Consider the following 23291-nt stretch of genomic DNA (forward strand, 5'->3'; position numbering starts at 1 on the left):
ATGTCGGCAGCCGACCTAGCCGGTGTCTTCTCGGTGGGCAGCATTTTCTTGGCTTCTTCTGCAGAGGAAGGCACACGGTTAGAATAATAAATAAGCAAGGAAATAAAAGCATCCGGTTCGAAAGAAACCGGCTGAGTTCCGAATACATACGTTTTTAAACATGCTGCTTAGACCACAAGCGGACAAGAAGCATTCGTCCCTAAAAAATTCATGTTTGGGCACCCAGTTTCTAGGTACCCTTACTATCTCTCCGGATGAGAGGGTGTCAGGAACTAACTCAAAAAACCCGGAGTCAAGGATGGTCTCTCTATCATCCTCCGGGACAGGGGGCAGGCAGCACTTGGTCCCCAAGAGTTCTGGTTTCCAGTTGTAGATCCGGAATTCTCTGTTCTCTGCCGTAGTTGGGGCCTTAACCAAGTAGAACCGGTGCTTCCAGTCCGACCATTTGGATGGCTTGTCCAAGGTCATAAGGTATTTGGGCTGGGTGGTCAAGGTATACCAGGCTCTCCAGCCGCCTGGGCTCCTACTCAAGTAATGCATGTGGGCAAACGCCTCCCAGCCGGGGTTGAGGCCCTGCATCTCGCAGGCGGCGATATACCCTAAAATATTTACCCATGAGTTGGGGGTTAATTGCCAGAGACCTAGGCCATACCCCCTAAGTATGGCTTTTATTGTATCGTGGAGAGGGAAGCGGACTCCGGCCACGAAGGCCGCCTCGTAGCACCCGAACCAAGCGTTCGCGTTTGGTTGTCCATCCTCCCACCATATTGTTCCCAAAGCAGCCGAGATTTTTATTGTATAGTCACCCCCCAGCGGCCGCCGTTTGATAAAATCTGGCAGCGCAGCCCGCATGAACTCGCGGTCCTTAGAGGAGACGGCGATCATGAGAGGATCGTTCCTATTATCCCAAGAAGGCCTCTCCGCCTCCTCGCTATCCTCAGATTCGGTTAAGTAGCTGCTACTGCTACGTTGAACGTGACCGGCATCAGAGCCGGCTGGGGAGTTGGAGACCTCCTTATCAGAGCCTACCTGCTCTCTGGTCTCCTGGAGGGGAGCAGTCTCTTCGTTTAAAATGCTATCACCCGGGGTGCTAGGAGCGCCCCCGGGTGAGCCTCTCTGCTCTACCTCTCCTTGCTCTACTTCACCGCCTGAAGCTGGGACCTCAGGCGGCTGCTCATTTGAGCTCCCACTTCTGTAGTTGGGATCTCTGGCAGTAGACCGGATTCTGGCCATTGTGTCCTGCACAGACACAGAGTCGGTCGATATGGGTGTTGAAAAAGGGTTGTCCCAAAGAACAGAGTCGGCAGACCCAGTTCTAGACTCAGCCGTACTAATAAACCGGCTGAGTTCACAGCTAGGTTCCGGGTATGGGTATAAGGGGTCCATCTACTTATGGGACCAATGAACAAAAATGCGAGTAAAAGACTCAAACGGAAATACATGAAAAATCTAGAAAGAATAGAGACGGTACCTAGAAGAAAATCTGGAAATTCTTTGGGATGCTTGAGAAGACGCAGGCGGTTCAAAATCCGGCTGGGTTTCTCTGATTACCCTCTCGAAAATCTTTGGCTAGCTTGCAACGACCCAGACGGTCTGTAGACCGGTTGCTCTCAACGAATCTCAACTCCGAATGCTCTCAACTCTCAAATTGCCGGCTGCTCTCAAATTTTCAGAAATTTGGCAAAGTTTGTAAATGAGAGCTCGGGGGACATCTTCTCCTATTTATAGAATTTGTCCCAGAAGGTGAAAAGTCGTGACTCTTCACCTTCTGCTTTTCCATCCTTCAAAAAGAATCTGAAGAGTTGTAAAAAAAAAAAAAAAAAAAAAAAAACCTTTCACCGGCGCCACGTGGCACCCTGCCACGTCAGCACCAGTGAGGGGCAAATGTTTGGGGTAAAAATACCCTAAACACGTGGCCCAATGGCCTAGTGACACGTGGCATCCAGCCGTTGGTCAGCAGGGCTCCAATCCTCTGCTGACACGTGTCCTCTAAACCCTAAAAGGGAAACCATCCCTTCCCCACTATAAATAGTGGAAGGACCCTCATTAATGGGGGCTGGAACATTTGTTGTTCACCTTGAATACTCCTCAAAAATAAAAACACTTACCCCGAGCAATATTAATTGCAGAATTCTCCCATTACGCGAGAAGTAACTTCTACATTACATGCATTCTACCTCCCGTATCTTTACTAACTTGATCGTCGGAGGCGGAGCTCCTACCCCCAGGAGTCTTCGTGATTTTGCAGGCACAGGCGTCGAAGGGCATTCTTGGAATTGTAACTCTCCCGCAGGACACATCAAAAAACCCCGAAACAGGTGTTGTGGAATTTAGTTAGGTATATATACATAGATATTGTATACGTAGGGCATGAAATGATACATTGGTAAGGTATATTTAAGTTTAGGAGATGAAAAGACTATTTTATTGTTAATGTAATTAACACTAATTAGTTTAACTTTAATTTATTATATTGAACATGAAACACTCAATTTTCTTACTTAAATTTGTAAGTTTTAGAATTCATAAATATTAAAGACTCAAACATTATTTATATATTTTGTTTTTATATTAAAATGAAAATTTAAAAAGAAAGGATTAAGGGCATGTTTTCATTGACTGAACTCAGCTGAACTGAACTGAACTGAATTGAGCTGAGCTGAGCTGAACTGAACAGAACACTGAACTGAATTGAAATGAATATTTTATAAGAGAAGGAAAGTGGGAGCTGAGTTGAACTGAAATGAACTGAACTGAGCTGAGCTGAACTGAACTGAACTGAACTGAACTGAGCTGAACTGAACTGAACTGAACTGAATTTCAACGTAAGATAACAAACCCTAAGTTAGGTGACGCATATGAGTGATTATGGTGACATGTGGCTTAGTATATAAAGTTAGGTGACATGTGCTTTAGTATAGATTTGTAATTTGTGTTTTTAAATACTAAGTATAGATTCTTTGATGGGCTCAAACCTTGTAGAAGTCTCTTGATATAATGTGGTGAAAAAGGATGCCACTAATATTCTTGGTACGTTGTAGTTAGCAAGTACTCTATGTTCCACACTTTTGAATGTGTCGTTTGATACCAACTGAAATTAAAAACTATGCATTAAGCTCGTAACTCGATTGATTGCTATCGTAAACTATACATCAATGGTGGCAATAGAATGTGATCGAGGGTTGACCAACTATCAAAGAGTATGTTTAATTACTTTTTATTTATTTATTTATATCATTAATTAGGTATAATTAAGAAGATAATAATAATTTCATTTCAATTAATTAGGGCATTTATCAGCCATCATCACCATGGTTTCGAGGAGGCACCCACTTGGTGAATGCTATTGGCTATGATAGGTCTACGTTTGTCCAACAACAAGCTAATATGGAGGTATACGTTTGCACAACCAAACTCCTAGGTGTCCTATGAGTCCAAGCTAACTAAGCTGGTACACTATCCACTAAACATAACTATGTCCAACAAGTTAAATAAACTAATTGAACTTTGAAATTAAAAAAGGTTCACTAAAATATATGTAGTGAAATCTATGCTCAATCCCTCTCTAAAGGACAGAGGGACTACTTGCACGAACTTAAATTAATGTAGATCAAAGTCTGAAATGTAAGAGGGGAGAGGTGCCATCAAGTCCTTTTTCCAAGAAGTAGGTATTATACTCTTTCGCCGTAATCTCACGATACTTTGGAGGATTTTCTTCTGATAATAGTTCTTTGATGGGCCCAAACTTTGTAGAAGTCTCTTGATAAAATGTGGTGAAAAAGGAAGCCACCGATACTCTTGGTCCTTTGTAGTTAGCAAGTACTCTGTGTTCCACACTTTTGAATTTATCGTTTGATACCAACTGAAAATAAAAGCTATACATTAAATTCGTAACTCAATTGATTGTTATCTCAAAATACTACCTCTGTTACATATTATTTACAACGATTTAACATAAAGTAGAGAGGAAAAATGTCTAACTGTTACAAATAATGTGTAACGGAGGTAGTATGCATTATTTGCAACTTGTTTACCTGTAAGTGATCTCCTATATTAATGACTAAAGCTCCGGGAGTAGGAGGAACATCAACCCAATGGTCATGATGAAGAACTTGGAGACCACCAATTTGATCTTGTAACAAAATAGTTAAGAAGACACTATCAGCATGTTTTGCAGTACCCATTGTTAATTCGGGTTGTGGACATGCCGGATAATATTGACCCACAACGTTTAGGCCTTCGGCACAACCAATGTCACATAAATTGGTTTGTTGCAGCCCAAGTGACTCTGATAATAGCCCAAACAACACCTTTCCAAGTTTCATCACTTGACTTGAATACTTTGGTACTATCTCCCTGCATTTTCATTTAATTTATGATGATATATGACGTTATAATTAAAATGTCTATAATTATAATTTTTTTATTGTGCCTTTATTCTAAAAGTGATGAAAAAACTCAAGGAATATAATAATACAATATTTCGATAATAAATGATATTTTTACGTTGTATATCTTACCATTTTCGTAAAAGATGAAACAATGTGATAACTAATTATGAATACAAAGAAGGAGATATGAGAAGAGACAAACCTGCAAGGGGGAGGGAATTCATCGGGGTGAGGAGGATTAGGAACCATTGTACAAGCAATAGTGTCTCTCCAATTAGTTGCAGGCCCGGTGTAAAGATCAGTATTGCTATGATAAGCAACCTTGTTATTGGCATAATCTCTTGAATAATAACCCTTCTTAACCTCATCATCTAGCTCAAAAAACCCTTTTACACCTTTCAATGTATCCTCCATAACTTCATCAGAAATCCCATGATTTATAACTTGAAAAAATCCCCATGTTTCTAAGGCTTCTCTAATCTTATCGACAACCTTATTCTTATGATCCAAATCATTTTCGCTCACGCAAAGATCAATGATTGGAAATTGAAACCTAGCATCATTAGAAGTGCTTGTTTTTTGAGGTAATAGTCGTTTAGAAATTGGGTGAATGAAGATGGAAGGAATGGTAGTGACACCAGCATCAACAATTCCTTTAACTCCTAATTTAGTTTCATCAAATGCTCTTAATTGTGCTTCTCGGTCACCCATATTAGTAAACATCTTATTTAGTTTTATTGGTTGGCTAATAAGGGTAATACACTTAGAATGTAAAGGTTTGGTTGGCTAAGGAGTAATACACTTGGAACATCTAATTTATATACTATTATACTTGTATATGGTTGCAAAGGTTGCTATTAAGTGACAAAAATAAAGTGTTGCCGCTTTTTCGGTTTTTCCACTACGTTTATTTTCTTTTCTTGGACTCCAAGGATGAGTATATCTAACAATAAACAGTAAGAAATGAAGAAGACCATATGTGATTATTCTAACAATAAAGTGTTGCTTTTTCGGTTTTTCCACTATGTTTAGTTTTTAAACAATCACTTTTACCCTAACACTTGAAAAACCAGCACACCTAGGTTGAAAATAATTATATACACTTGAATGCATGCATGGTGTATTCACCGGTAATTTTTTTGCTCATTTGATGATTAAATGATCAATAATCATCAAAATAAACGGACAATATTCTTAGGTGTACTGTGGGTGTATATATATATATATATATATATATATATATATATATATATATATATATATATATATATATATATATATATATATATATATATATATATAGCAATTTATCTGAATTAGACTATCATAATTCACAAGGCCCGAGAATGAGGGATAGTTCAAGTGGTTAGAGCTCCCCTCCCGATTCCAAGAGATCTTGGGATCGATTCTCATCACTCACCCCTGTGGCTGATCTCTAAGCACAAAAAAAAAAAAAAAAAAAAAAATTCACAAGGACCGATTAAGCACAATACAAAAATGAATTAATTAGGAGCTGCAAGAATTTTACATAGCACAATAATGAATTAATGATGAAGTACTTTTTAACTTAAATGAGCACGAAGCCACGGAGTAATTTCATTCATTTTGGTCGTGCGTGTTTGCTAATGTACTACTTCCGTAACAAGTTATGTACAACGATTAGACATTTTCCCTCTTTGCTTCATGTCAAATCGTTGCACATAACCTGTAACGGAGGTAGTACATTTTTGACGATTATGTGATCATTTAAATACTCTGTATAAAAAATGGAAATTTTAAAAATATACATTAATACGAATATAATTATTTTGTTTCAAATACAAAAATAAATATGGAGAAATCGTTTAATTTCTTATTGTGGCGAAGTGACAAAGATATCAAAGTACAACTAGTGTGTAGCCCGGACGTTGCACCAGGTTGCCACTTTAATTTTTTCTTGTAATTATATGTATTTGATTTTTAAATCTTTTTTTTTTTTTAAAAAAATTGACCTTATATAATTATCAATTATATACATTTATTTTTATGTTCATAACATAAGTAATAATTAGCTTATATGGTTAAACAACCATCCTTCTTATAAGAGGTTGGTTGTGAATCCCCTTGTAGATGATGTGGCGTGGTTTACGTGGCACAGAATCGTTGTTAGTAACGCCTTTTAATAAATTAGTATAGATTTATTATTATTGAAGCTAATATGATCCTCTGTCTTATTTTCTTGGACTCCAAGGAATAACAGAGAAAACAAGTGGAGTACTACTTTTTTTTTTTTTTTTTTAAAAAAAGTGTTTGTTTTTGAGTGATCAATTATTTTTTTTCGCAAGTAATAAATTCATCGTTGTTGCTTTTGAATTATATTGTCACTGCTTCCGTCACTTGAGATACTTTTTAATAAACTATTTTTTGGATAGAATAATAGAAAGCCAACAGGTGAAAACTCATGATATTTTATAGTCGTATTATTTCCAAGTTGTCAACCAAAAGTCCAAAGCCATTCACGATTTTTTTTAGAAATTTAGGAAAGGTTTAATTTTCATGAAATTATTGAATATGAAACGATTTTGAAGTATATTTTCAAGGATTTGTAAATTAGTTTTTTTTTCTTTGCAAGAGAACTATAGAGAAAAGACATTGATAGTGGAAGTGTGAGGATAAATAGGAGGAAAGAATAAGGAGGGAAAAAAAAAGTAATCATACTTTTTTTGGCAAATGTTTTCCATCTTCAACAATTTATTTTCACAAATGAGAAAAATATTAAACAAGAAAAATATTTGAGAAAATAGAAAATTATTTTCCTGAAAAATATTTTGCACCTAACAAACACTCCCTACGTGTGTTCTTGAACATTAATACTTTTAGCACGACACTTCTATTGTTCTAGTTGCATAACAATTGTGAATATAGTCGAGATCAATCTTCTTATTAGCCCAAAGAAGACATAGTTCATAATTAGTCATTGAATTGTTTCACATCATTTTTATTTAAAAAATGTTAAATACGGAGTAAATTAATAAAGTTGTGTTTTTTTCCCGGGGCCTTGCCCCTCGTATGCACCAAAATAAAAAATAAAAAAGTTAAATAATTAGAATTGCCAAATTGCAAAAAAAAAAATTGCATCTCGTCTTTTAAATGATACTCTACTTATTAACAGTTCAAAATGTCTTTTGAATTGATACTGATTAACACTCCAATATATACATCGATAACATTAATACACTTATATGTAATAATGTATCACACAATATATATACGAGTAATATTTGTAGTAGATTAATCGAGGTTTTATAAGCTGAGTAATTGGCGAAGGTTCATAGGTGAAATGTCATTGATATCCCCATCAAGGAGACGTTTAATAATTATCGAATTAGTAGCTTCAGTTGGATGAAACAAGTCCCAAAACACGTACTTTGTTCTATCTTTGCAATATGTAGATGTTGGATTGCAAACAATTATTTGCCCGTAACGTCCACCCTCAGTGCAACATGCTGTATCTGGTACTTCAAAACCTGCCACATTCCATTCCATTTCATACCAAACTAACATTAGAAATAGAGAATTAGAGATGGACATACATCCCGACCCAACTTAACCAAACCCGACACATGTACCGAATTGACACCTCTTATTGTACTATACAGTATACTAGTACACTCGAGTATATATATAACATAGCAGAGAAAATGTTGTTAGTTTATGTTTGAGTTCTAATTTATGCTACACTCGAACATATAAGTTAAAGTTAAACATAAATTAAAAGTAAATTTACAACGTACCATAAGATTTGTAATTAGTGACGATGTCATTGAAAATGCGATAAGCATTAGCATAAAGGAATATTGATCCCTTAAGATTGTTGCTTAACTCTGTAAGAAGGTTCTTCAATTGAATATTATATGATTGAGCTATCTGATTAGGAAATGCAACACAATCAGAATTTTTCAATTTTCCGTTAAATTCTCTCTCAGCAGGCGTGCACCCAATCGGTCCAACATTTGGAACTACTATTTTCCTAGCGCCCATATTGAAGAGTCTCTGTTCCAAACCACATTGACTCATATTAGCGTACATAATCCGTTCCAAAAATCAACATGTGACCTAATTCTTATGGACCCCCATAAAAGAATATATGATACTACGTATAAATATTAATTTTGGTACGAATCTGACCGTAAGTTGTAGTCTTAATTTTGATATCATGGAATCTATGAAATCTTGAGGAGGTGGTGTCTTTGGTTGCCAAAATTCTTTAATATAATCTGGAACAAAGTAGTTGGCAATGAAATCATTGGAGCCAAAATTAACTACAAAAAGAGCTTTATTCACAAGTTCGTCTGTTGCAGCTGCTCCTATAAGGGAGATCATATCATTCTTTGTGTTTGCAAAGTTATCGAGTTGCGCGTCAAAATTTATCCTCCCAATCTAATAACATGGGTAACATTACTCACATTAGTACACTAGGTACTACTTAAGTGAGTTTGGGTGAAAATATTTTAATTTAAAAACGAAGGGAGTAGTAATTAATTAATTATCTATCGAATATGTCAAAACTCTAAACAATATAAAAAATAAATAAAGGGGTTTTACATATATTTGGCCAGTCTCGTTGAGAATTCCCGAACCAGCAGAGGCATAGTTGATCCCTTGCAAAATCAAAGGCCCTTTTGCGTATGGAGCCAAGTAAGGTGGGCTGGCTATTGTACCAAATTCTTCGGCTAAAACCACCATAACAAATAATATTTAGTCAAACATCAAACAAATTAACTAGAAGTGATTTACCTCTCAAAAAAAAAATAAAAATGACTTAAATAAAATTCGCTAGTTGCTAACTTGCTACTGTATAAATATAAATAGTTAGATATCCCTAAAAATAAAATGTTTACTCAAAATATAAAACCAAAAAAATTGTTATTTAAAATATAGAATAAGGCCCGGTTTATTTCACCTTACTTTTACTAAACGGATATTGTTAAAGTCAACTGAGAATTATTTTTGCTTAAATTATATTTACCGAATTCAAATTATTTAAAGAAATTGATTTTTATTGAAATGAAATTATTTTCTATTAAATTAAACTTGTTTTTACCAAATATTATTTATTTTTTAAAGTGAAGTGAACATGGCCTAACATAAAACTTCAATTTCATATTACATGTAATAACTGGAGGTATTACTAGAACCAAACTTGGTTTATAAGCTCGTGTAAAATTGTAAAAGGTTTAGGAAAGAGATCAGACCTAGTTTTACGAAAATAAAAACTTTTTTTTTTTTTTTGAAGCCTACAAAAATAGAAACTGATGAATGCTTATAACAGACTAAATTAAATCTTGCCTAGGAAGTCAAGCATGGTTTTTCCGTTACAAAATCTTCCCGTCGGCATACCGAAATCGATACCGTTAGGAGGATAATCCGCCCTACTAAGACTTACAAGATAGTTGTTGTTTCCCACGTCAACTAATGAATCTCCAAACACAAATGTTGCTATTTTAGGATTCTGTCCATTACTTATACAATTGCAATTGCTAAGCATTCTTAAACAAAAAATCATCATTAAAATGAGTGTTCTTTGTTTATTTTGAAAATTACCCATTTTGTTAACCTAGAAGAATGAGGTAAAATCAAATGTATTAGGTGATGAATAACAACAAATTTTGGTAAGAAGAAATTTTTTGAGAAATGAATAAAAAAAATTTATACAGGAGAAAGTGATTTAGAAAAAAGCTTGTAACTAAATGAATTTGAAAAAGAAAAAGGCATTAAATATTTAATATGAATGCCACCCTTACAATTGGACACAAACAGATGATTTTGATAAGATTAAACATCCTAAAATTACTAATAATAATCATATCAATGTTAAGTTATTTGTCTCATAGGATAGACTTGGACTTAATTAGTCTCTTTTTTTTCTTCTTAGACAATTGTAATTATCTTCTTAGTTCTGTAATTATCTTTAATTAGATTTATATACTTAATTAGGTTTTTATTACATTAGCTTTGTGTATATGTCACTAGGCCTCTTCCATACATACTTTATAATGCTATTTATAGCAAACTTAATTTTATACTAAAACTTTTATATTTTTCAAACGTACATAATAACCAAGTCACCAAGAGTGAATAGCACTTACATTTCCATATCATCAAAAGAATAATGGGATCATAAAGATACAAAATTTAATAGCTAGCTTTCCTTGAGGACCCTTAATAATTAATAACTACACTACGTAAAAATGTATCATTGATCTACTAGAACTCCGATCCAACCGTTTTAAAAAAATTCATCTAACTTTCCGTTTAGAGTTTTAAGAGTTAACCAATTGACGAATGTTAATAGGTGAAATATATAATTGGTATCCCCATCAAGCAGACGATTGGCAAACAATAAGTTGGCAGCCTCCGATGGATGATATGGATCCCAAAACACATACTTAGACCTATCACTGCAATACTTAGATGGCGGACCACATGGAATTAAACCTCCGAAACGCCCACCCACATAGCAACATGCTGAATTTGCATTCTCAAAACCTGTCACCGTACATTATAACTCACAAATTAATTTTATGTAATGTACACCTAATTAAGTGCATTTTAAAGACTATAATACATTCATGCAATTAACAAGTGAGCTTACCATAACTTTGGTAATTATCGAGGACTTCACTAACGATGTTGTAAGCATCTGCATAAACGAACTTAGTTCCATCGAGGTTGTTGCTTAGTTCTGTAATTAGGCTCTTTAATCGGAGATTATATGATCGAGCTAATTGATTAGGGAATTCAACACAATCATCTCCCGCTGATGGGTTCGCATCCCTCTCGAAAGGTATGCAACCAATTGGTGAAACATTTGCTACTACTATCTTCCTTGCTCCCATGTTGTAAAGTCTCTTTTCAAAACCACATGAACCCTCACAACTTATTATTTACATTAATATGATTGTCCGGGACTATGAAATTAAATTCTGTAATGATCGTTTGAAATAGGACTACCATAATGTTTTAATGACTATATAGTTCATCATTGACTTATTTTTCTCCAATTAATTAATTATTATCAACATTTTATTAATTTATAGAATTTAAGTTATATTTATGTAATTTTTATCCTTATTTTATAGTTTCTCAAAAAATATACTTGTATAATTTATGTTGGACTAAAATTTTCAAAAATTATATTAAAATTCTAATTGCGTCCATTTTATAATGTAAACAAATGGACAAGCGAATATGTCATGTACTTTGAAATTATTACTTCTTCCATTTTTAGATTCTATAACTTTTTTTTTTCTCGTTATTGTCATATTTTACTTTGACAATACTTATTATCCTTAAGATAGTCATATTATCTTACCGTAAGCTGTATACTGTATTTTGATATCATAGCACCTATAAAAGCATCAGGAGACACCAACTTCTGCTCTAGTTTTGAAACTACTGGAGTTAAGTAATTGTCAAGGAAGTCATTGGCACCCATATTTACTGTAAACAAGGCTTTATTTAAAAGCTCATTTGCTGCTTCTTCTCCTATACTATAGATAATATCTTGCTTTGTGTTTGCAAAGTTATCCAATTGCGCGTCAAGATTTAATCTCCCACCCTGAAACATATCACATTAGCACTATGCAGTATACACAATCATATATTTAGAAAAATAAAAATAGTTGTCACATCTTTTAAAATAATACAAATATGTAGAGTGATTTATTTTATTCATGATTGTGACAATTATGAGATAATAGTAAGAAAAAAGAAGACTTAATTACAAAAATGGCGCCAGTATGGTTGAGAATGCCACCGCCACCAGAAGCATAATTGACTCCTTGCATAATCACACTCCCTTTTGTGCTTGGAGCCAAGTATGGTGGGCTAAATCCTGCTAATCCCAGCTGTTGGGCTTAATTCACACAATAATAGATGTTTCGGGTGAAAACAATGGGACCTTGCCGAAGGTCCGCTGAAACGGAGAAGACTAGATTTGGTCCAAGTAATGTTGGGCCGAAGGTTTCCTGCACAGTAAACACACGTAAACTAGCCTCGGGGGTGTTGCCGAGGAAGGCCCCTCCGATGCTAAAGTCAGTACAATGTGTAGAAAGAGAACACTATGCAAGAGAATTTAGTTGCTTGAGGCTTTTATTGAATTAATGAGCATGAATCCCCATCTCTGAGAATCTATGTAAAAATGTAATATTGATGGCTTTTATACCTCTTCATACATGGAGAAGTTGGGCCTTAGCCCAATTGGCTTGCCTTGAGGGCTGATCTTTGACTTTAGCACAATTGGAGAGTTGAACCTTGACCTTGAACTTTTAATTGGATCATTTAATGCCTAAGCCCAATTGGACTAAATTGGACCCAAACAACTTGCCCCCCAGACCCGATTTGGAAGGATGACGGGTCGGGTTTGATTTAACCAGAAAAGGAGGGAAGTGAATGATTTAATTAATCCAAAAATTTGAATTTAAACCGTAATTAATGAGATAACAACGGTTAAGGCGGATGATTGTGGAAGTTGGGCGGATAATGGGCAGTTTAATCGCAAGGTCGTGTGTTTAACGGTTACTTAGTGGGGTATTTAAGAGAAATTGAAACGCGGACTCCCCGTATTCCCATTTCTGGAGATATAATCAGAGGCGCGTCATCTCTCCTCACTTATTCACCAACACAAACCCAGAATTCTCGAGAGAACCCAAGAACCCGCATCAAAACTTCGCAAATTCCCCGAGCATTAAGCTTAGAAACTGAGACTTGCCACTACGAACTCGTAAATCGGCAACTTTCGCTTCAGATTAAGGTAAATTCCTTTGATTTCAGTTTATTTCTCTTCGAATTCGAACTCCTTCCCTCTTTTTTTCGACTTTTTTCTTCGAAATTATCAATGGCAAGAGGAGTTAGGGGTAGAGCCCGTGCTCCAAGAAGAGCAAGGCCAATTCCCGATCCTAGGAACAGGATTGGGACCTGGAATGGACAAAGGCCAGAGTCTGACCCTGCTGAAGGGATTAGGGCGACTCCAATTTCCTCGGCTCCTCCTCAGAGAACGGAGGGGCCGAGCGCTTCTGGACGGGACGATGAAGTTCCCGCTGTCCTTTGGGATATCCTCCCCGGGTTTTCAGAGTGGGAGAATGCCGAAGTAGCTTCGGCCATGATAAAGAACCGCCCCTACTCATGGTGGGTGGAGAATGCCGAACAATATCGGTTTGCCGAGCAAATTGAGTTGCATTACGGCATTTTTGAAGCTGATGGGTATTGGTGCCGAATGCCCGTGGCATCCGATAGAATCCATCGTCCACCCCCGGGGTATGTGGGGGTGTACACAAGACAGCTTCAGTATGGGCTGAGGTTCCCTTTGGACGTATTCGTCCGAGACTTGCTGATCAATTACAATATCTCCCTATGACAGCTAACTCCCACCAGCATCCGAAGGGTGATGACATACTTATGGGTCTGCAAGTTCTTCAAGTATGTGCCGAACCTGCACTGCTTCAAAAAGCTTCATCGGCTAGTGCCAAATATTCAAAGTGGGCACGGAAGTCATGGTTCTGGGTGGTACCGAATTGAGTCTCGGCCCCAGTACCTAACCATGTGGCCGAACGACTCTTCTGACAAGGACTGGAGAGGTCAATGGGTTTGGGTTAGGGCACCCACGGACCCGGGCCACCCTTGCGTCTTCAGCGCTCCCCGGTACCTTGCTGAGCCTGATCCCGACATGGGAAGTCTAGGTCCCCCCGCAGATAACGGCTCAGATCCAAACCTTAGTCAACAAAATATCTTCGGCAAGCTGTCGAATCGGGGGGGCAGCGGCCGAATGCAGCATATCCCGGATTAAAGGCATTGAGTGCTACCCTACAAAATCTAACTCCCAACCCCGTGAGAGTGACACACTGACACGTTTGGGGAAAGAGTTAATTGTCTGGCTTGATTGTTATTGATCAATACTCTCTTTAGGTCACTTATCAAATGCGACCATGTTTTATTAAGTGTTGCATCCACGAGGGAGTTGGTAGATTATTCATGCAAAATCTACCCAAAATACCATCATAATCATATATTATAAAGATGTATTCGTTAAACAGTAATAATTCTATATATATTATTCTCCTAATTATATCAATACAAAAAATGTAACACATATATTTCGATATATCATCTTTTATATCCTCCCTAATTGTACGTAACAGCAGTAACACTAGTGTTGCGATTGGAAATTCTTCATTTTGTTGAAGCTTAGATGTTCTAATCTTATGTTCCCATCATTTTTTTTTTGTTCAGCTTTTCGAATCCATCAATCATCAACCCTCTATCAATCATCAACCTAGGCTATCTGTCATTCTTTTTGAACCTGCAAATATTATATAATCTCACGATATTAGAGAACCTAATAATCACCTATATATACACAAATATTGAGCTGTTTTTTCCCCCAAGATAAACACACTCTAAATTTCTCTTTCGTAGCCATAACTCCATTATTTAAGAGCACAGCCTATTTTATGTTGACCCCTTAGTTTAAAGGTCATAGTGTATTGTTAGCTGATCTTGCGAATGCATTTTCTTTTCTCATCCTTTAATAGTCACCATTGTTGGTGTGTGTATGCTCTATTAGTCTATTTAGTGGAGCTCATATATCATATCTACCCACACGTTTAAATGGTTATCTAACTACAACTTCATAAAGTTAGGCACGAGACAGGCCATACAGGCCCATGTGACATATTAGTGTATTTCTTTATTAATTTCTTTCTCTTTTTTTTTAAAAAAAAATTTGTTTTAATTTTTTTTTTAAGTTAAGAAAAAAGAAAATATTAGAAACCCCTCTTCATGAGGGAAATTCCTAATGCATATGAGGAAATAATAAGGTACAAAGATGAGGAAGTACAAAGAGTATTATCCATGTTATCACTAAAAAGATGACCTACATTCACGATCCAGTCTGCTGCTCTATTTGCTTCTCTATAAACATGGTTAATATCCCATTGTTAAAACTTTTAAAGAAGATTATATTGAGGATTTCGGCAATGATGTGATCGATTTGGCATAGAATGGGCCAAACTCCTTTGATTGCGTGGATTATTAAGAGATTTTTCACTTCAATGACTAAATGTTGAATCCCGTGTTGAAGAGCAGAAGGATGCCTAGCTTTTGCAACAAAAATACTCGAAACCTCAAAAAAATTTCAAAAAGCGTAAATATTAGCCTTCAATTTTGGAATTTTTTTGACTTTTTTCCACCCGAAAATAAAAATTGCCGAAATGTTTAACATGATCCCTAATGCCCTCTGGGAGTCTAATTGGGTGGGTGGAACCATCCAATTTGTCTTTAAACGACCAATTTACCGGTTTACAACTTGCGTCGATTTCAATAACTCAAGCTTACCACAAACATTTATGACAACATATAATGATCATATATGGATCCAAACAACATTATATGACCCTGAGATGTATCCCCTAAAATCTCAATGCTTTTCAACACCGGGTCCCGAAACATTCGAAAGTGCTCAAAAACATGGATATTAGCCTTCAATTTTGGAATTTTTTTTACTTTTATTTGTCCGGAAATAAAAATTGCCAAAATATTTACCATGGTCCCTAATACCCTCCGGAAGTCTAATTGGATGGTTGGAACCATCCTATTTGCCTTTAAACAACCAATTTACCGATTTAGAACTTGCACCGATTAAATTAACTAAATCCTACTACGAACATTTAGGACAACATATAATGATCATATATGGTTCTAAACGACATTATATGACCTCGAGGTTTATCCCCTTAAATTCAAAACTTTTCGACATCGGGCCTCAAAACATCCCAAATTTCTCAAAAAGCGTGGATTTAAATTTTGGAATTTTTAGACTTTTTTTCGCCCGGAAATAAAAATTGTCGAAATGTTTATCATGGTCCATAATACCACCCGGGAGTATAATTGAGTGGGTAGAACCATCCAATTTGCCTTTAAACAACCAATTTACCGGTTAACAACTTGCACTAATTTCATTAACTCAAGCCTACCACGAACATTTATGACAACATATAATGATCATTAATGGTTCCAAACGGCATTATATGACCCCGAGATATATCCCCTAGATGTTTAAGTATTTTCGACACCGTGCCCCGAAACCTCCAAATTTCTCAAAAAAGTGTGGATATTTAGCCTTCAATTTTAGAGTTTTTTGACTTTTTTTTGCCCGGAAATAAAAATTTCCGAAATGTTTACCATGGTCCCTAATACCCACTAGGAGTCCAATTGGTTGGGTGGAACCATCCAATTTTTCTTTAAACGGCCAATTTAACGATTTACAACTTTCACCGATTTCATTAATTTAAGCCTAGCACGAACATTTATGACAACATATAATGATCATTTATGGTTCCAAACGGCATAATATGACTCCAAGATATATCTCCTAAAATCTCAAGCCTTTTCGACATCAGTCCCCGCAACCTCCAAAATTTCTCAAAAAGCGTGGATATTAGCCTTCAATTTTAGAGTTTTTTTGACTTTTTTTTGTCCGGAAATAAAAATTGCCGAAATTTTTACCATGGTACCATGGTACCTAATACCCACTAGGAGTCCAATTGGTTGGGTGGAACTATCCAATTTGCCTTTAAACGACTAATTTACCGATTTACAACTTTCACCGATTTCATTAATTTAAGCCTACCACGAACATTTATGACATCATATAATGATCAAATATGGTTCCAAACGGCATTATATGACTCCAAGATGTATCCCCTAAAATCTCAAGCCCTTTCGACATCGATCCCCGAAACCTCCAAGATTTTTCAAAAAGCATGGATATTAGCCTTCAATTTTAAATTTTTTTGACTTTTTTTGCCCGTAAATAAAAATTGCCGAAATATTTACCATGGTCCCTATTACCCTATGGGAGTCCAATCGGGTGGGTGGAACCTTCCAATTTGTCTTTGAACGACCAATTTACTAGTTTACAACTTGCACCGATTTCATTAACTCAAACCTATCACGAACATTTATGGTTCCAAACGGAATTATATGACTCTGAGATGTATCGCCTAAAATCTCATTTCTTTTCGACACCGGCCCCGGAACAGTCGAAATTTTCTAAAAAAGCATGGATATTAGCATTCAATTTTGGAATTTTTTGATTTTTTTTGCACGGAAATATATTGCCGAAATGTTTACCATGGTCCTTAATACCCCCTAAGAGTCCAATTGGGTGGGTGGAACTACCCGATTTGCCTTTAAACGACAAATTTATCGATTTAGAACTTGCACCGATTTCATTAACTCAAACCTACCATGAACATTTATGACAACACATAATAATCATATATATGTGGTCCAAACGGCATTATATGACACCAAAATGTATTCCCTGGAATTTCAAGCCTTTTTAACACCGAGTTCTGAAACCTTTAAAATTTCGCAAAATGCGTGAATATTAGTCTTCAATTTTTTAATTATTTAATTTGACTTTTTTCGCTCGGAAATAAAAATTGCCATAATGTATACCATGGTCCCTTATACCTTTCGGGGGTCCAATTGGCTGGGTGGAACCATCCAATTTGCCTTTAAACGGCCAATTTACCTGTTTACAATTTACACCAATTTCATTAACTCAAGCCTACCATGAACATTTATGACAACATATGATGATCATATATGGATTAAAACAGTATTATATGAACCCGAGATGTATCTCCTTAAATCCCAAAATTTTTCGATACCGGGTCCTGAAATCTAAAAAAATTCTCAAAACGCGTGGATATTAGCCTTCAATTTTGGAATTTTTTTTTTTTTCAACAAGGTATAATAAGGTTCAATTTTATTAGCGCTCACCACCACAATCACCTCCTTTTACCAATTACCACCCACCACCACCAACCTCTTTTTACCACCACTACTACTAGTTAGATCTACCTAATTTTCGAGCGGGTGCTAAGGAAGGACAACGCAAGGGGAAGGTCGTCGTCGATGGAGTCGCGGAGACAAGGTTTTTTAAAATTTTTGGGTATGGGCTAATCGGAACGCCCTTTTTCCAAAAATCCTGGGCTGAAACGTCTAGAATTTTGAACCACCGCCTAGGTTTTCGAACTTTCTTAGCGTTTGGGTGTATTATATCTTGAATCGTTCTTATACTCCCTCTGTCCCCTTTTGATAATCCCTTATGGACAAATATTTGTCTCATCACCCCATTTGCTTTTTTCAACAACCATTAATATTAATTATTTTACCAAAATTCCCTCCAATTTGCAATAATATTTGTGCAAATTTAACTTTCCCATGTAAATTTTGTTTCCCCATATACTTTTATAATTTTCTCTCTCTACTTTTTTGCATACCCAATGTCAATTTACGTTTTCAATATACTTTAACTATTCTTATTTGTGTTTATTAATTCCCGTGAAAAATGCTCGTAAAGGACTATCAAAAGGGGACGGAGGAAATACTAAATTTGAGCTCAAATTTAAAGAAGTGAAGCTCTATTTTTAAAGTATCACATTGACATATGTATGGGCTAGGTTTAAGGTGTTGAGCTATTATGTACAGCCTAAACAAAACAAATTGCATGAAAGTTCATAAAAAGTGAACTAAATTGTTGTATCCCCTATATTTTGTTGTTTTCTTTGATTTGACAATTATTTCGAATCAATTATTTCTAATAAAAAAAAATACAAAAACTTATAAATTCTAATTGTATCATTTTCTTTCCAAGGAAACATACAAAATTACTAATAGCAAATACATTTCGATATCATCAAAAAAAAAAAATCATAAAGATACAAAAATCAATTAAGGAATTTAAATGTCCCTAGTTAGCTTCCTTAAGGACCCTAATTACTTCATGCTTAAAATATTTACTAACCTAGGTGAGCTTGGTGTATTATCTTATTTATCTAATACTCATTTCATGAAATTCTTCCTACTTTTCGAGTTCCCATGTAGAGTTTTAAGAGTTGACTAGTTGGCGGATGTTAATTGGTGAAACTTCATTAATATCCCCATCAATCAGACGATTGGCAAACAACACATTAGCAGCGTCAGAAGGATGATATGGATCCCAAAACACATACTTTGACCTATCACTGCAATACTTAGATGTCGGACCACATGGAATTAAACCTCCAAAACGCCCACCCGCATAGCAACATGCTGAATTCGCATTGTCAAAGCCTGCCACCATACATAAGTCACAAATTTTAGGTATATCCGAGTGCATTTTAAAATCTATACATATATACTCGCAACAAGTGAGACAATAATCAAAATTAAAATAATTTATGATATCATTTAACTTAGAAATTAAAACTTACCATAACTTTGGTAGTTAGCGAGGACATGACTAACAATGTTGTAAGCATCTCCATAAACGAACTTGGATCCCTCGAGGTTGTTGCTTAGTTCTGTAATTAGGCTCTTCAATTGGAGATTAAATGATTGAGCTAATTGATTAGGGAGTGCAACACAATCATCTCCAGCTGATGGGTTCGTATCCCTCTCGTAAGGTATACAACCAATTGGTCCAACATTTACTACTACTATCTTTCTTGCTCCCATATCGTAAAGTCTCTGTTCAAAACCACACGAACCAAAATCAGCTTATTAATTTAAGTTATTGTCTAGGAACAATGTACTAGTCCATCACTAGGATTCACTGCCATAAATAACGTATGTGAAGTAGTAACGTGACAATTAAATGCAGAGTTTTATTAGACACATAAAGCATAATGTGAATTAAACATTTTTACATAATTACATTTACCCTATTTTGGAGTGTGGTGATTTAGTACTCGTAATAAAGATTGTACGTCTTTTAACAACAAACCACTGTATTGAAGAGGGATATGATATTCACACATTATTATGATTAGTTAATTAAAAAAAAAATGTAACCGTACGTACTAAACATTAATTAACATACAGATTAACAAGTGAACATGTCACACATTTTGTTGACGTTTAACTTTGACAATACTTATCATTTCTCAAGATAGTCATTTTTCATTTTTGTGGATGTTTAACTTTGTCAATAATAGTCACATATCTTACCGTAAGTTGTATTCTGTATTTTGATATCATAGCAGCAACAAAAGCATCAGGAGACACCAACTCCTGCTCTAGTTTAGAAACTAGTGGAGTTAAGTAATTGTTGATGAAGTCATTGGAACCCATTGTTACTGAAAACAAGGCTTTATTTATAAGCTCATTTGCTGCATCTTCTCCTATACTGTAGATAATATCTTGCTTTGTGTTTGCAAAGTTGTCTAATTGCGCGTCAAAATTCAATCTCCCAACCTGAAACATATCACATTAGGAAAAATACAAGTTTATCATCTTAATAAACAAATTTAAAATCTAGCAATAATACATGTAGCCATTATATATATTGCAATGTAGAATAGAATTAAAAAGTCGTCGCATTTTTTAAAATAATATGTTATTGACGATTATGAGATCGTTAATTTTGTATGAGATTGAGTAAAAAGAAAAAAGAGGTCTTACAAAAATGGCGCCGGTGTGGTTGAGAATGCCACCACCACCAGAAGCATAATTAACTCCTTGCATAATCACACTCCCTTTTGTGCTTGGAGCCAAGTAAGGTGGGTTAAATCCTCCTGCTAATCCCAGCTGCTGGCCTAAATTCACATAATAATAACAAATAAATAAATAAATAGATTTGACTCAGATAAGCACATTGTTATGTGTGAATAATCTAGAAAGAAATTTCATAACTATAAACTTAATGACATTTTAAATACAAGGTAACTAGTGGAAACAAGCAACAAAATATGTAACACTTTTACTCACACATGTGCCCATATTGTACTATGCACAATAATAAAGTAACATAAGTAGAGAACATGACAATGGTATATGCAGATGATATTTCATAGTTACGTATATTTAAAAGATACAAATTTAGCATATGATGTGTTTTTTCCTTTTAAAGTCAATGATATGGTATACTTTTATAGTAGGAAGGCCTTAAATTCCTGCACAATCTTCCTAAAAACACGTGAAGATTAGGACAAATGAAAGCCAAGTGGTTTTGGTCATAACTTCTCTAGGAAAAACAGAGGAAAAACTACATTTTGTAGTATGTAGAACTTACCTATGATATCAACAATGGTACGTCCATTGGTGTATCTTCCCGTCGGCCTTCCGAAATCGATACCATTAGGCACGTAATTCGCCTTCGATAACGATATAATGTAGTTGTTATTTCCCGCATCTACAAGTGAATCTCCGAACACAAAACTTGATATTGCTCCCTCTACTCCATTTCGACTAAGCATACTTAAAGAAACGATCATTATTAAAATAAAAGCTTGTTGTTTATTCGAATGAATGCCCATTTTTACTATACAACAAGATTGAAGGAAAACTAAGTTTGGTTTTGAGTATTTTTTCACAATTGAATGATGATAAGTTAATAATGTTAAGGCATTTATTTATATAGGAGAAAAAAAAAAGTTAAGAGTGAATTTTTTTTGTAAAGAAAGTAATAAAGGCATTGAATGCTACCCTGCAAAATCTAACTCCCAACCCCGTGAAAGTCATCCCAACAAATGCAATTGGGCATTAACAGAAGATACAATTTGATGTAAAATTTAATATAAAAGGTTGGCGTACATATAATATATACATACATGAATTTTTATATAAATATTGTATGATTTACTAGAACATACGGAGTACTTGCTAGCTAAGTAGCTAAACAGAATATACATGAACTTAATAAATTGATTTTGGTTTAAATATTTTTTTAATGTACCGACCAACTAACATAGTTACTGATGATCCTCAACTGGCTAATTCTGACGCTCATCTTGCGCAGGAGATTGGGTTTTCTTCTTTGATTTTATGTCAAGACTTAGCATAGGTAACAGTCTAACTGTCTAAGAGATAAAGACATAGCTTGATCCGTATTTGACCCGAATAATTTAATTTATCCCGATACTTCAATTTCTATCAATTGTTGCATTGTTCCAACCAGTTCCTCAGCTATATACTCTCTAGTTCACTGAGTTTACTTCATCTTTTACCATAGTTTACCCTACTTTCAATCATTTTTACATCTATAGGTATACAATTTGAAAGTCTTGGTGTTCTAACTTTTTTGAGCTTATGAACAACTTCATTTATGTGATCATGTACGATCCATTTATTATATGTACAGCTCAATTTATTTTATTTTGCATGAATTGAAAGTTCATAAAAGTAAACTAAATAGTTAAATAGTTGTAGAGTATACTACACTACTACTACTTTCTACTGCACTGTCTACAGTGTATAATATACAGTAGTGTATACTAGTAGAATTATTGGATTCACAATAAATTTCATGAATCTCTCCAGTTGTAGGATTTAAGTCGGAGTGAAGAGACAGATAAATTTCTTAAATTGGACCTACCAAACAATTTTTTTACTTTTCCAATTATATATGTATATTTCTATTTTAATTTAGCTGTTGTGTTTGCCCATGCATTATGCCTTTATTATTATTATTATTTTAGGTTATTGGTCACATGTGATTTCCCTTCTTTGCCTTCACAAATCACATAGAGTCCATATTACCTTGATTAAAAGTATTATTGTTGAGCCAAATCTTTTAGGAAGGATTTTGGTCTCATAATAATTGGATTGGAAATAGATATTGTAAATAATGTAAAGAAACCCATTTTATACGACAAACAAGCTAAGCGAATGTACGTAAAGAAACGATAGTATGGATTGGATTGGATTGGATTTGAGTCTTATACTCTTATTTTAGTGAAAGAGTCTTAGCATATCGGATTTGATTTGAATCTTATAATCTTATCTTAGGATATCGGTATCTAATGTTGTTTATTTCATGTTTTTTTTACAATTCAATATCAGCAATATAATGAGTAAATTTTTATATTCATT

General features: G+C 35.1%; 2 protein-coding genes and 1 pseudogene across 2 annotated transcripts; all 3 read right to left on the bottom strand.

Moving 5' to 3' along the window:
- Positions 1-3241: 3241 nt before the first annotated feature.
- On the bottom strand, positions 3242-5217 carry LOC110738199 (1-aminocyclopropane-1-carboxylate oxidase homolog 1-like). The gene is made up of 3 exons (XM_021918570.1): positions 4594-5217; positions 4035-4356; positions 3242-3862 (listed from the first exon to the last, which is right to left on the bottom strand). The coding sequence occupies exons 1-3, from the start codon at positions 5112-5114 to the stop codon at positions 3611-3613; spliced, it is 1095 nt and encodes a 364-aa protein (XP_021774262.1). The 5' UTR covers positions 5115-5217; the 3' UTR covers positions 3242-3610.
- Positions 5218-7673: 2456 nt separating this feature from the next.
- Positions 7674-9918, bottom strand: LOC110738190 (GDSL esterase/lipase At4g16230-like). Its single transcript, XM_021918564.1, has 5 exons — positions 9720-9918; positions 8976-9103; positions 8559-8810; positions 8165-8423; positions 7674-7897 (listed from the first exon to the last, which is right to left on the bottom strand). Exons 1-5 carry the CDS (start codon positions 9916-9918, stop codon positions 7674-7676), a joined length of 1062 nt encoding a protein of 353 aa, XP_021774256.1.
- A 775-nt stretch (positions 9919-10693) lies between these two features.
- On the bottom strand, positions 10694-21694 carry LOC110738191 (annotated as a pseudogene).
- Positions 21695-23291: the final 1597 nt, after the last annotated feature.

The sequence above is a fragment of the Chenopodium quinoa genome, unplaced genomic scaffold, assembly GCF_001683475.1.
Source record: "Chenopodium quinoa cultivar QQ74 unplaced genomic scaffold, ASM168347v1, whole genome shotgun sequence".
Lineage (NCBI taxonomy): Eukaryota > Viridiplantae > Streptophyta > Magnoliopsida > Caryophyllales > Amaranthaceae > Chenopodium > Chenopodium quinoa.